This window comes from Dryas octopetala, chromosome 2, assembly GCF_963921425.1.
Source record: "Dryas octopetala chromosome 2, drDryOcto1.1, whole genome shotgun sequence".
Taxonomy (NCBI): domain Eukaryota; kingdom Viridiplantae; phylum Streptophyta; class Magnoliopsida; order Rosales; family Rosaceae; genus Dryas; species Dryas octopetala.
The window spans coordinates 22884735-22899228 of record NC_141367.1 but is presented as its reverse complement, the minus strand read 5'-3'; the positions used below and the strand labels follow the sequence as shown (position 1 = coordinate 22899228).

The 14494-nt window shown below is 37.0% G+C and overlaps 1 protein-coding gene across 1 annotated transcript; it reads left to right on the top strand.

The window, feature by feature from the left end:
• Positions 1–1125: 1125 nt before the first annotated feature.
• Positions 1126–8044, top strand: CHR17 (chromatin remodeling factor17). The gene is made up of 25 exons (XM_086232411.1): positions 1126–1440; positions 1878–2009; positions 2121–2227; positions 2478–2590; positions 2725–2822; positions 3025–3204; positions 3294–3515; positions 3763–3897; positions 3983–4265; positions 4360–4433; positions 4571–4791; positions 4885–4972; positions 5057–5150; positions 5250–5438; positions 5559–5590; positions 5735–5808; positions 5896–5985; positions 6093–6162; positions 6275–6329; positions 6414–6472; positions 6549–6714; positions 6910–7088; positions 7198–7413; positions 7586–7684; positions 7774–8044. The coding sequence occupies exons 1-25, from the start codon at positions 1198–1200 to the stop codon at positions 7789–7791; spliced, it is 3237 nt and encodes a 1078-aa protein (XP_086088537.1). The 5' UTR covers positions 1126–1197; the 3' UTR covers positions 7792–8044.
• The last annotated feature ends 6450 nt before the right edge of the window (positions 8045–14494 follow it).

Here is a 14494-nt window from a genome sequence, read left to right as displayed (position 1 = left end):
CTAAATTGGTGTCATTTTCAAAATTCCAATTTTTATAAAAAAAAAAGTCGTGTCCACCCATCACCTTGCCAAATTAATTACAATACCACCACCACTACCACCATGTCGCCGCTACCACCACCACCATTGCCACCGCCACCGCCACCGCCACCTCTGCCGCCACCATCACCACTGCAACCACCGACACCACCTCCGCCGCCATCACCACCACCTTTGCCACCACTACGACCACCACCGCCGCCACCTTTGCCACCACCACTACGACCACCACCGTCGCCACCGTTACCACCACCACCGACACTGCCACTGCCACCATCACTACCACTACCCGCTGCCACCACCACCAACACCACCACAGCCGCTACTATTACCACTACCATCGCCGCCACTGACACCGCCATCACCAACACTGACACCGCCGCCTCACCAGTGCCATCACCATCACCATTGCCGTTGCCGTCGCCACCACCTTCACCGCCAATGTCGTCGTTGCCACCACCTCCAATACTCCAATTTTTGCCATCACCATTTCTCCCCTCGCCCGTGGGCCATCACCCCTACTACCATCATCAACTTACCACAAACATCATTTTTATTGTTGCCACCATCACCATCACTCTTTTATAAAACTACTATAAATTTCGTATTTAAATTTCATTATGATTACATTTATCCAAACAAGAGAATTTACAAATTCTAGAATTTTAAATCACGTCATTTTTAATTCCGTCATTTGTGAATTCCTAAGTAGTTTCAAATTACTTCATCCAAACGCACCATAAGTGTAATTAACTCTAAAATAAAAACATACCAAGCGAGCCGAGCCCAAGCAATTTGCAATGCAGGTCCGAGCCCATGGACTCAGAGCCAGAGGCCCAGAGGCCCAGAGGCCCAGAGGCCCAGAGGTCCAATCCACTCCGTTACGGGCGGGAAATCACGTTTCCCTTTTGTTGGCGGGAAATTCTCATTTTTCCCACCCAAAGCTCTTCTAAACCGCACATCTCACTTTCTCAAATCGAACGGCTATAAACTTAAACATATTTAACACCCAAGCCCTCCTCACTCAGTATCTCTCATTTATAAACAAAAAAACAAAAAAAAATTTCATTATTTTGCCGTGTGGCTTCTAAAATCTTAAAGTCGGTCTCTTTCTCTCTCTCCTTCTTTCCATTACGAAACCCTCGATCTCAGAAAACCATGGCGAGAGCCTCGAAGCCACAGGTGTCGTCCGATGAAGCCCTATCCAACGGCTCGAATTCGTCGGAGGAAGAGCCGATCAACGACGAGGAGGTCGAGGAGGTCGAGGAGGACGAGGAGGAGCTCGAAGCCGTGGCTCGCTCCGCCGACGACTCCGACTCCGACTCGGCCGCCGCCGACAACTCCCCGGGCTCCGATGACGACGTGCCGGCCGGGGAGAACGGCGATGACTTGGACGAAGAGGTAATAATTATTTACGATTGTGCCATTACGAAAGCTATCTGTGGTGCTTTCGCGGTTTCGTTTTCGTTGGATCTGAGCTGAAGTGTTACTGTTTGTGTGGGCTAGAGTTGTTCCTTTTTGCTCTTGTGGAATTTGTTGCACTAGGCGTTGGTGGTGTTGGACTGTTGGGATTGTTTACTTTTGCCCCTTTTTGGGCTAGAAGAATAGCGAGGGAGATAAACGAATGCCGGGCTTTTGGGGCTTTTACATGGTTTCCCTGCATTTTTATTTTTGTTGTATAGTGGAAGGCGGTGGTTGATTTTGGGTTCTTGTTTACTTATTTGCATTGCCATGTGTACTTGAGTTTGATTCTTTAAGGTTTGCTGCTGTAAGCCTCTAAGCATTTTGGGTGCACTTTTTTCTTCCCTCACGTTCTGTTTTGCATGATTGACTTGCAGGATGAAGCTAATCTGAGTAACGCTGAAATTGGCAAACGTGAAAAGGCCAGGCTTAGAGACATGCAACACTTGAAGAAACAAAAGATTCAGGAAATATTAGATGCCCAAAATGCAGCCATTGATGCTGACATGGTGAGTGTGTTGGAAGGTTTAATGTGGTTTGGTTGCTGAGTTTACTTGTTATTTGCTATTTATTGTCTTTATGTATGGTGGCTGAGCTTCTTGGTTTTGGTTTAATGGCAGAACAATAGGGGGAAGGGGCGGTTGAAATACCTTCTGCAGCAAACCGAGTTATTTGCCCATTTTGCCAAAGGTGACCAATCTGCATCCCAGAAGAAGGTGAAGGGCAGGTATGTTTAATATCATTTAAGAGTCATGCCTATTTGTAATCCTTACTGTATTGCACTATTGCGTCATTGTTTATTGTTGCTGGAAATTTATATACCTTGAAGAAACAAATAGGAATCAAAATGTTGTACTAGAATTTCTGGCACTCCATAAACTAGGATGGATGCCTTTAATTGGTTGCAATAATGGCAAGAATGCATTTAGATTTGAAATGTACTGACTGGTGCATACTTCCATGTATACATAAATTAGAGGGCGCCATGCGTCAAAAATGACTGAAGAAGAAGAAGATGAAGAATGCCTTAAGGAGGAAGAAGATGGTTTGTCTGGGGCAGGAACCACACGGCTGGTGACACAACCTTCTTGTAAGAGATTTATATATATATATATTTATTTATTTTTACCTTTCAGAAAGAAAGGCCTATTGTTGATGACATGTTTTGCAGTTTGGGTGCAGCTTAAAATTGAAGAGTTGGTTTTCCTTTTTCCTTTGCTGCAGGTATTCAGGGGAAGATGAGGGATTACCAACTTGCTGGTTTGAACTGGCTCATACGGCTCTATGAAAATGGGATAAATGGAATCCTTGCAGATGAGATGGTAAGCACTGAATTGTGGCTTTTAGGGTTGACTGTTTTCCTTTCTTCCATTTGTTGAACTATGAACTTCAGCTTTGTTTTCAAGTTGTATAATGTGCCACTATTATTATTTTTGTCATGTTTTTTAATGTTTTATTAAATGAAGGATACTAAACTTTGATAATCTTTTGTAAAGATTAATGATTTTTGCTCCTTTCCATCAGGGGCTTGGTAAAACATTGCAAACCATCTCCTTGATGGGCTACCTGCATGAGTTCAGAGGAATTACTGGACCTCATATGGTAGTTGCTCCAAAGTCAACACTTGGAAACTGGATGAATGAGATTCGGCGTTTCTGCCCCCTTTTGCGTGCTGTGAAGTTTCTTGGTAATCCTGATGAAAGAGTAAGTTATTCTGGCTTGGTCGGCACAAGCAAGTTATACATATTCGAATATAATATGCTCAATATTCCATTACTTCCTAAATCTTGCAGAAGCATATACGTGAAGACCTGCTGGTTGCTGGGAATTTTGATGTCTGTGTCACAAGTTTTGAAATGGCCATCAAAGAAAAGACTTGCTTACGCCGTTTCAGTTGGCGTTATATAATCATTGATGAAGCCCATCGAATCAAGAATGAGAATTCGCTGCTATCAAAAACAATGAGGCTGTATAATACCAACTACCGCCTTCTAATCACGGGTACACCGCTTCAGGTACAAATTTTGATCTTTGTTTGATTTACGGGCCGTGCTACATACTGGCGTAAATATATTATGATGAGGCTTTAATCATGTGTATTTTTCTATTAATCTTATTTGTTTCCTGGATATAACTTTTGGAGGGTAATCGGAGTTCCATCTGTCTTATTCCATTTGGAGTAACAACAATATTTCGCACTATTAAGTTTGGTCTGTTGTAAGCACGTTTGATGTTTATTTTTCCTGTGGTTTTAACTTGCAGAATAATCTTCATGAACTATGGTCTCTGCTTAATTTTCTTCTGCCAGAGATATTTAGTTCTGCTGAAACTTTTGATGAATGGTTTCAAATTTCTGGTGAAAATGACCAGCAAGAGGTTGTTCAACAGCTTCACAAGGTAGGCCTAAAATTTTTTCAACTGTTGAGTATTGGTGCTCCTACTTATCATTACAATATCTCACTTGCATTTATGCATCTTTAAGGTCCTCCGGCCATTCCTACTCCGAAGGTTGAAGTCAGATGTTGAGAAGGGTTTGCCTCCAAAGAAAGAAACAATACTCAAAGTAGGCATGTCACAAATGCAGAAACAGTACTACAGGGCTTTACTGCAGAAAGATCTTGAAGTTGTTAACGCTGGTGGAGAACGCAAGCGTCTTCTGAATATAGCAATGCAGCTTCGAAAGTGCTGTAATCATCCATATCTTTTCCAAGGTGCTGAACCTGGCCCTCCTTATACAACAGGGGACCATCTTATCACAAGTGCTGGTAAGCATAACAATTTGTAACCCATTGACTTCATAGATGTTCATTGCTTGACTGATGATCATTAAACTCATCCGTGTTTAATTTTCCATTGTAGGTAAAATGGTTCTCTTGGATAAGTTGCTTCCAAAGCTAAAAGAGCGTGATTCTAGGGTCCTAATATTTTCACAGGTTAGTTCTGTTATGTGAAGTCATTGTATTAGTTATTGGTATGAATCTTTGTGAATGCTTGTAATCATTTATGTTGCTATGCATGCTCAGAATTATTAATTCTGAATTGTGTTTTTGGTGTTTGGTTTTAATATCAGATGACAAGACTTCTAGATATTCTTGAAGATTATCTAATGTTTCGAGGATACCTGTATTGTCGGATTGATGGGAATACTGGTGGAGAAGATCGTGATGCTTCCATTGATGCCTTCAATAAGCCTGGAAGTGAGAAATTTGTTTTCTTATTATCAACGAGAGCTGGAGGGCTTGGCATCAATCTTGCTACTGCAGATGTTGTCATTCTTTATGATAGTGATTGGTGAGCATCAATCGTTTTCTCTATAGTGATAGTGATTTGTGTTGTTCTGTGTGCCTGTCTATACCTCTATTTTTTTATAATGCTTGGATGTAGGAACCCTCAAGTTGATTTGCAAGCACAAGACCGTGCTCACAGGATTGGTCAAAAGAAAGAAGTTCAAGTGTTCCGGTTCTGCACTGAGGTATGGATGTGGTCTTACATGATACATTTCAAGCTATGCAATACTGGCAGACCCTAATTCCTCATTTTGATTGATTCCATACAGTATACTATTGAGGAAAAAGTGATTGAGAGGGCTTATAAAAAGCTTGCCCTTGATGCTTTGGTGATCCAACAAGGGCGATTAGCAGAGCAAAAAAGTAAGTTACTAAGCTACTAATTTCTTCTAAGATATCTTTCTGCTAAAATAAGCACATGAAACATAATTTTATACCTTGTATTTTAATTCTTTGATGCAGCTGTTAATAAAGATGAGTTACTTCAAATGGTGAGGTTTGGTGCTGAAATGGTTTTCAGTTCCAAGGATAGCACAATCACGGATGAGGACATCGATAGGATCATTGCAAAAGGAGAAGAGGCAACTGCTGAGCTTGATGCGAAGATGAAGAAATTTACTGAAGATGCTATTAAATTTAAGATGGATGATAGTACGTTTTTCAATGCTGAAAATTTCTTGTCATTTAGTTTTATCCATTTTTTCTTTGCTGCAATTGACATAATGTTCAAATGGAAATTTCAACTTTCTAATATTGGTGCTGTTTCTGCAGCTGCTGAATTGTACGACTTTGATGATGAGAAGGTAGAGAGTATATAATTGATTTTTTTATTTAAGTTATGATAGTATGTTTCATTTGTGTATTACCATAGCTGTATGGCTCATCTGTGTAATTTATTACTCATTTTATGTGTTTCTCTTATCTTTTCCCTTTTTTACCTGATGTAGGATGAGAAGTTTGACTTCAAGAAAATTGTTAGTGAAAACTGGATTGAACCACCAAAAAGAGAACGGAAGCGCAAGTAAGAGTTTTATATATCTGCTTTTTGAGCTGTACATTAGTTTTCTATTAGTTTCTGAAATATGAGTTTTTGTCCTTTCACTGTTAGTTACTCGGAGTCTGAATACTTTAAGCAAACAATGCGACAAGGTGGTCCAGCAAAACCGAAAGAGCCTCGAATTCCACGCATGCCTCAATTGTAAGCACCTCTTGAACCTGCTACTTACTGATTGCTATCTGTGTTGTGTTCTCTCACATCTTATCAATGTTTAATAAATATTTATTATCCATTCTTTTTGTCTTCAGGCATGATTTCCAATTTTTTAACACACAAAGGCTAAGTGAGCTGTATGAAAAGGAAGTACGCTACCTCATGGTGTGTATAACTGAACTCTAATTTTCCTTTCTACTTGACTGGCACATTGTATGGCTTGAGAGTTTATGCCTGTGCAAACTATTTATTTATCTTTTTGACAAAACATTCTCAGCAAACTCATCAAAAGAATCAGTTAAAAGACACAATAGAGGTGGATGAACCAGAAGGTATTTTTTGTTTTCCTATAAATTGATCCATGTGCTCATGTGTTTTCTGCTATCCCATCTGCTAACTGAGCTTTGAATGTTTAGAAGTTGGAGATCCTTTGACTGCTGAAGAGCTGGAGGAAAAGGAACGTCTATTGGAAGAGGTGAGTAAAAGATATGTTTGTAGATGAGGGTTCTTCTGGGTTTTCTATATTGAGTTTGTTTATTGGTGGATTTTAGGGATTCTCTTCTTGGAGTAGAAGAGATTTCAATACCTTCATCAGGGCTTGTGAGAAGTATGGCCGAAATGACATTAAAAGCATTGCTGCTGAAATGGAAGGGAAAACAGAGGAGGAAGTTGAAAGATATGCAAAGGTTTTTAAAGAAAGATACAAGGAGTTAAATGGTAATGATGTCCAATCATTTTCTGTTGTAGCATTACAATGTAGTTTACTGGAAGTTAGCCTAAGGTTCTGTGGATTTATAATATGAGATTTGGGTTTGATTTCTTAGTTTAAATTGTTCACATATAATCAAATTTTTTGTTTCTGAATTTTTATAGCTTTCAATTCTAAATTGTTGACTCTATTGGTGCTTCCAGATTATGATAGGATCATTAAGAACATTGAAAGAGGAGAAGCTAGAATTTCTCGGAAAGATGAGATCATGAAGGCTATTGGGAAGAAGTTGGATCGTTACAAGAATCCATGGCTGGAACTGAAGATCCAGTATGGTCAGAACAAGGGGAAGTTGTACAATGAAGAATGTGATCGTTTCATGGTACAATTTGAAAACATCTTTGTAGCTTTTGTTTCATGCATACTGCTGATAGTTCACTTTGATGTTCAATATCTCTGATAGTTGTTTTCATGTGTGTTGCTCAATGCAGATATGCATGGTTCACAAGCTTGGGTATGGGAACTGGGATGAGTTGAAGGCAGCGTTTCGCACATCACCCTTGTTTCGTTTTGATTGGTTTGTGAAGTCTCGCACAACTCAGGAACTTGCTAGAAGGTGCGATACATTAATTAGATTGGTGGAGAAAGAGAACCAAGAATATGACGAGAGGGAGAGACAGGCCCGTAAAGAGAAGAAGCTTGCTAAGGTTTGATCTGTGCTCCCTACCTCAACCTATTGAAAGCACCAAATGCACAGATTTGTTCTATTTTTTCTGTCTTTTTTCATTGGTCTAGTGCCAAGCCAATTTCAAATCAAGCTGATCTTTCAGAATATTCCAAATTGGTGAATGTATTATAATGTAGTATGTTTTGTTTCAGAGCATGACACCATCAAAGCGAGCCATGGGTCGGCAGCCGACTGAAAGCCCCACTTTAAAGAAGAGGAAGCAATTAACTATGGATGATTACGTCAGCTCGGTAGGTTTTGTGTTTCTTTTTATTCTCTTCTAAGTGGTGGTGGTGGTAGTTTATGTCTAGAATAATTGAAATTATGGCATTTTTTGCAGGGTAAGAGGAGGAAATGATATTAATTATTGGATCAAGATTTTTTGGGGTGCTTGAAAACGTCAGATGTTTCAGCATTGAGAAGCATGAATGCTAGAGTTTAGTTTTCTTCCCAATGTTCTTTGGATTACCTGATGGGTTCAACATTACCCACGATCCCATTGGGTTAACCAATTATAAAGCTGTAAAAATGAATAGAGACTATTACTGATCTACCCAATGTTTTGAACGCCGTGGATTTTAGATCATTCAATGAGATATATTTTTGGTTAACTTGCTCTGCTTGAGTTGGGGGCATGGATCATAAATTGCTAGGAATTGCCACCAACACGTGCTGAATCAGTTCTAAGAAATTTGGAACATGTTTGTTGTGATTCATTAGTAAATGAATTAACTTCGACAGAATCACAACTAATTATGAATGAATGTAGCCTTTACATGGAATAAAAATCAACATTTGGCAATAGCATTTTCGCTTTTTTTAAACAACATGAACAATGATGACATCAAAACAATTGGACCAAGCGTTTCTGTATAGGCCGAAAATCTAACTCATTCCTCAATGATTTTCTTGGGTTGATTTTATGACCAAAGGGTTTATGACTAGGCTAAATTGTTAGCCCAATACTTTGTTGGTTGTTGGTTCTGTTAGTTTTGGTTACCAGATTCAATGTGTTCACGGTTCGAGGAGAAGACTCGATAACAAGGCAGTAAAAAGATGTAAAAAAAGGAAGTCTAATCTGATAAAGACATAGAGACTAAACAAAAAGAAAAATACACTACAAGACTTAACAAATTTTCAATACTTTCTCGTTTCATCCTTATTAATTTTTGGATCAATTACAAAATACCTACATTAACTATTGTGGTATTAACAAGTTGGTAAATTTAGAATTTAAATCTTACAATTAGGTACACAATTATTCCTCCATCATGCAATTGCATACATCTGTTAGTCATTCCGTTAATGTTCTGTTATTTGGTTACATGGTATTAGTGGGACTCTCAAATTAATTGACAATTACGCCACATGTGCCATTAAAAATATAAAAAAGCCACCTAATCTCTTACTGGTTAAAATAAACTAAAAATCCAGTAAAAAACTAAAATAGTTGAAGATAAAAAATCAGAAAACAAAACTTATAGTTATAGACATCCACTGTTTTTCGTTCGCTACTCTCGTTATGGGTTTGAGCATTGCCAAAATAAGGTATTCTCATTTATTTTGAACTGTATTTATTTTTTCAAATTGGAATCTAATGTTTCTCTGTCTTGTTTGGTTTCTTTCAATTTCATCTTTTTAAGTCTTTAAAAAAAGATCAATGGTCATAAAAAAACTTGCTTCATGAAATTGGAAACAAAAGTCTTTAGATCAAGTGCATGCTGCTATCGAGTTCCTCTTTCTTCTCTCATCGTTAATCTATTTGGGTCGTCTTTATTTTCCTTCAACTTGTTTATATAGAAACAGAGCAGAAGGACATGAAGCCATGGCTTCCACTGGTCAACTTTATATATTTTACTCTTTTTATCGACTTTATTATATTTTACATACACCAAACTCAAGCACTGGTCAAACGTCGGCCATTAGTTGACTTAATGAACAACACCCGCCAATGCAAATCCCCACCGGATTTACGTACACCAGGGCAAGAGTCACCGAAGGCATGCATGGGATTCGAATTGTGGTGTTGCACGTGTTATACGTACGCCTTGTGGTTTGCATGCTTCTGCATGCATTTTGGGGATCTTCAATTGATGCTACCTTGTACTGTTGGAATGTCATGTATGACAGTACGAGTAATTTGTTCTTGTGACCATGTACGGGGATTTGGTTTGTAAGCATTCCTCAATATTACCAAATCTGTATGATATACTTGTCATTAATCAGGATTCAGGAAAAAACGCGCGTTAACTAAGGAGATTTTCTGGATTGTATGTCAAGATTTTAATTAGAGATAATTAGATTTGGATCCTTTAGAAAAATAGTTTGTAAATTAAGACCGAGTGTTTTTTAAAATTTATAAGAAAATTATTTTAATTCATAATAAAGTCATTTTAATTCATATTAAAGTCCTCCTCAAATTTGAAGGGTATTTGCCCTCTTAGGGTGTAGAGTGAGATTTGTAAAGTTTACATGTTAGATTTTAATTCCAGAATTTTGAGCTCCGCCGAAAATCAAGATTTTAACTAAAATCAATATGATCTCTAACACCACAATTTACCATAAAACCCTCCACCAACAGTCCGGGCTCATTGACACCTCAGCACATCAACTTGGAAATTCGTTGTCTTTTTTTTTTTTTTCCTTTCACGTTTGTGTCGTGTGAAAACTAGTTGAACTTAAACACAACTTGTTAAGCTAATAGGTGAAGAAATCAAATCCATATACGATCTGCAATAACAAGTAACCGCACAAGACCTAATTCACCCGTTAAGAAATCTCCGTTAGACTTATATATTAACAACCTATTATTTGAAAAAAAAATACATATATATATTTTATTAAATTAAATACTTTTCATAATATAAATATATAGTTTAAACATTATACAAAAGAAATATTAAAAAAGGACATGTGCAAATTAGATTCTTAATATCTAAAGCAAAATAGATAATATAATATTTTTATTTCTTAATGGATTTCGTAGGTTGGGTTAACATGAAAATGATCCGTTTTTAACGAGTCACTAACAGATCCACTCGGTGATAAGGCTCGACTTGAATACTGAATTTTTTATGGGTATTTGTATCATGTCAATGGGTTGTGTACGATTTTCCGGGTCTAATAATAATAATAATAATAATAATAAAATAAAAAGATAAAAATAAAATAAAAACAAGACAAAAAACAATTAACACAACTGAAAAGTGGTAGTTGAAGACAATACTATTGCATAGCTTCTACTAGACATAGAAAAAGAGAAGCAGGACATGAAGGCATCGGTTCCACCATACAAGAAGCATGCATATCCACAAGTTGGATCGACTTTATTTTAGTCTTTGGATCGACTTTATTTCATTTTACAACTAAACTAAAGCAGCTAGCGATCGACCGCTAGCCATTAGTTGAGTTCTAACAACACCCACCAACGCAAACCCCGACCAGTATACCAACCGGGAGGCAAGAACAACCTCCACAGCAAGGGTCGTTGAGGATATTGCATGATGAACCGGAGCAACCATCGTTCCGATTCACTCTACCATCTTCCAGCATTATCCTCCACAGGGGACTCCTCCCGCTGCCATCGGGGTGGACCTCGTTCTGGCAGCGGGCAAAGGCCGACGGGGCAAAGGTGGCCACCACCACCATCACTGCCACCACCAGCGAACTAATCTGCTGCATCTTAAAACTCATCTCAATTAAACGTCCAGATCGATCTCTACTGTAAAATGCTCTTTTTCTGTATTCGATCGATCGTTAATTCTTCTCAGTGCCTCAACATGTACGTACGTGCATTCATAATTTATAGCATGAGATTCGAATTCTAGATTTACGTGTGGCATTGCACGTGTTGTGGTTTTGTATGCTTCTGCATGCATTTCTTGAGCTTCCTCAATTCATGTCAACTTGTGTTGGAATATTGTGCAAGCATGTATGCGTATGTACACAGGTGGCGAGATTCGGAAAACGTGTATGCCATGCATCATATGCATCCAATGCAATACAACAGCTGGTAATTGATCAATATAATGTCCAAAAGTTGTCCCAACTCTGCAAAAAGTTCTCCATCTCCAATGTTAGGGTTTCAGTGTAAGCAATTGATTATATGTTTCATGAAATATATAGTTCATGTGAACTCTAAATCTGTACGTTTTGATTTATTAATTGTTTGCACATAGAGGTGTCAAAAAAGAGCTGTGCCGTCCTGGTCCAATCTATTTACGTTGGGTACATTTGAACCTATTGAATTTTCTTGTTAAATTTTTTTTTAATGTGAAAACTATATTGTTAAATGAGTTGTGTCTAACTCGAACTCATTTTGTGTTTGTGCTCGTGCTGTGTGCATGTGGTTTAACAGGCTAAACCTGTCAACAGGGGCGTAGCCAAGGGTTGGCTAACCTGTGCTACAGCCCACCCAATTTCAGCAGATTGGGTGTATTTTAGGTATAATTTTGGAATAAAATTGTGTTATAGCCCACTCAATCCAACAGAAAAATTCATTTTTCACCATTTCAGCCCACCTTAAATTTTTGGGCGGGTTCGCCACCATGTATCGTGTTTGTTCCATGCTTGTACGTTGGGCTAACTTCAATCCGGCCTAACCCATTTACTTGTATAATGCTCATATCGACCCAAACTATTTCGTCCTCGTATCATGCCGTGCTTGTTTTAATTACGTTGTGTCTGTTCTATGCTCATGCCTCTGCCCATTGGATACTCCTATTTGCAAATAATAATAATTTAAAAGAAGTCTGTGTGCATGTTTAAATAAAGGCTTTTTTACTCAAATATCACTTGAACTATAAAGGGTGTGCTCAAATACCACCCAAACTTTTTTTCTTGCCAATTTATCACCTGAACTTTCACATATTGGCCAATTTACCACCTACCGTCATTTTAGTTAAATTTTCTGTTTATTTCAAGGGTATTTTCGTCATTTATATAAAAAAAGCATTTTAAATATTTTAAAAAAAATCTAATTAAACCCCCTTAAAAAAAGGGTATTTCCATTTTCTATTTTTTTAGTTTTTAATTTTTTTTCTAATTATATTTTTAAAAAAGTTTTTAAAATAATAATATTTTTTTATTGTATTCAAGGGCAAAATGGGAAGTTTGAGAAATTTTTTGATGATTTAACAGAAAAATGGATGTTAGGTGGCAAATTAGCACATATTAATAATTTCAGATGGTAAATTGGCAAGAAAAAAAGTTTGGGTGGTATTTGAGCACACCTCCTATAGTTCAGGTGCTATTTGGGTAAAAAAGCCTTAAATAAATGAGTAATTAATATGTAGTTTCCAATTTGTCTTTTTCTTTTTGCAAAATAAACTTGGCAATGTGTCTCTTAAATAAGATTATGTAAGAGTTCTTATAATGAAAACTTGATATACTGATATTTAAAACATGCTTTAAAATAAGACTTAATTTGTAGCCAATTTATAGATTTTATTAGTTTTTCAAGCACGTATGTTAACAATTGAGAGTGGATATAGATCAATTTTTTTTTTTTGTTTTGTTTTAGTGTGCTTGTTTTTGTCTGATTTTTAGTCTTAACTATATATATTATAAATTTAAGAGTGTTTGAGTAGAAAGAGGTGAATGAAGATGATTTAAATGTGAATTATGGAATTTACAATACACAACTAAAATTAAAATAGAGAAATAAATAGGGATAGCCAAAAAACCGTGCATTTGGATAACCGCGAATATACAAAATCAAACGGAGCAGGTATGCGGGGGGGGGGGGGGGGAATTTGGGTATGGGGATGGTTTGCGGACTTTTTAAAATGCCCGATCGGGTACGAAGTGGGGATGGTATTGCAGTCCTGGGCTATCCCCAAACCTGCCCCAAATTAAATATATATTTTTTCTTTTTATAATATAAAATATATATAATAAGTTAATAACAATAGTGTTTTTTTACTAATAACTAATTATTGTCAGAGTCACTATACCCTGAGCCTACTCTTACGCTGCTTCCACCTTCATCTATGATCTCTCTGTTTCTCTTCTCCATCTATGGCACATAAACATTTTTTAACTAATGGGGTGAATTCAAGGATTAGATATTGATATGGGGATTCCATTCCTCGCGGATATATATATATATAGGGCCCTTCCAATAAGGGATCCCTCATTTAATGTTAAATGAGGGATTCCTTATTGGAAGGGCCCTATATATATATATATATATATATATATATATATATGGATATGGGGAATCTCCAAATTGAAAAATTCAGAGATTGGGTAAGGTATGGTTCTGAAAACAAATATGGATATGGATATGGATATGGAGGTGGCATACCCATTCCCACACGTACCCATTGCCATTCCTAGAAATAAAATCAGTAATGCTATACTTATTATATTTTTATACCATAATTTTATATCATTTTATATGACATTCATATATTGGACATTAAAAATTTTAAAAAATTTTTTAAAAAAAATACCCTTTCAGGAAAATAATGAGACAATTAGCATTATTGGAATAAAATATAGCAAAGAATTCACTACCGGTTCTGAGAGTAGGTGCTTGAATAATTCACTCTTACTGTCTATGTGCTTGCGCGTTTCAGCACATATAGTTGTTTCTCTTAAACTACTATTCACTATAATTTTGCTCGTTTAAAGGATATAAAAAGGAACAAGCGAAGGACAATTCATTCAGAATTTATATTTGTTTTGATGAATTATTGATTTGACGATTATATTAAATCAAATTATTAAATATGTTATTTCTCACTTTAGTTAGATTGCTATTCGCTGTATATACACACAAAAATCCCCATCAGATAAAAATAGTGAGTAAGAAAAAAAACAAAAAAAAGAACAAACTAATAAAGGAGAGGCATAACTCATCTGATCCAAACCCAATCCAAAACAAAAATACACATCAGCGCGTGTAGTCCGACACGCCTCAAACATCATAATGACCATAATACCCTTCAACAACAATCCCGGAACTCCTGGCTCACTGACACCTCAGCAAAATAGATACAAAGAAGTGAAAGAACGGCACTGCTGAGGGTAATTTCGGCAGCCTACAGAAAACAAAC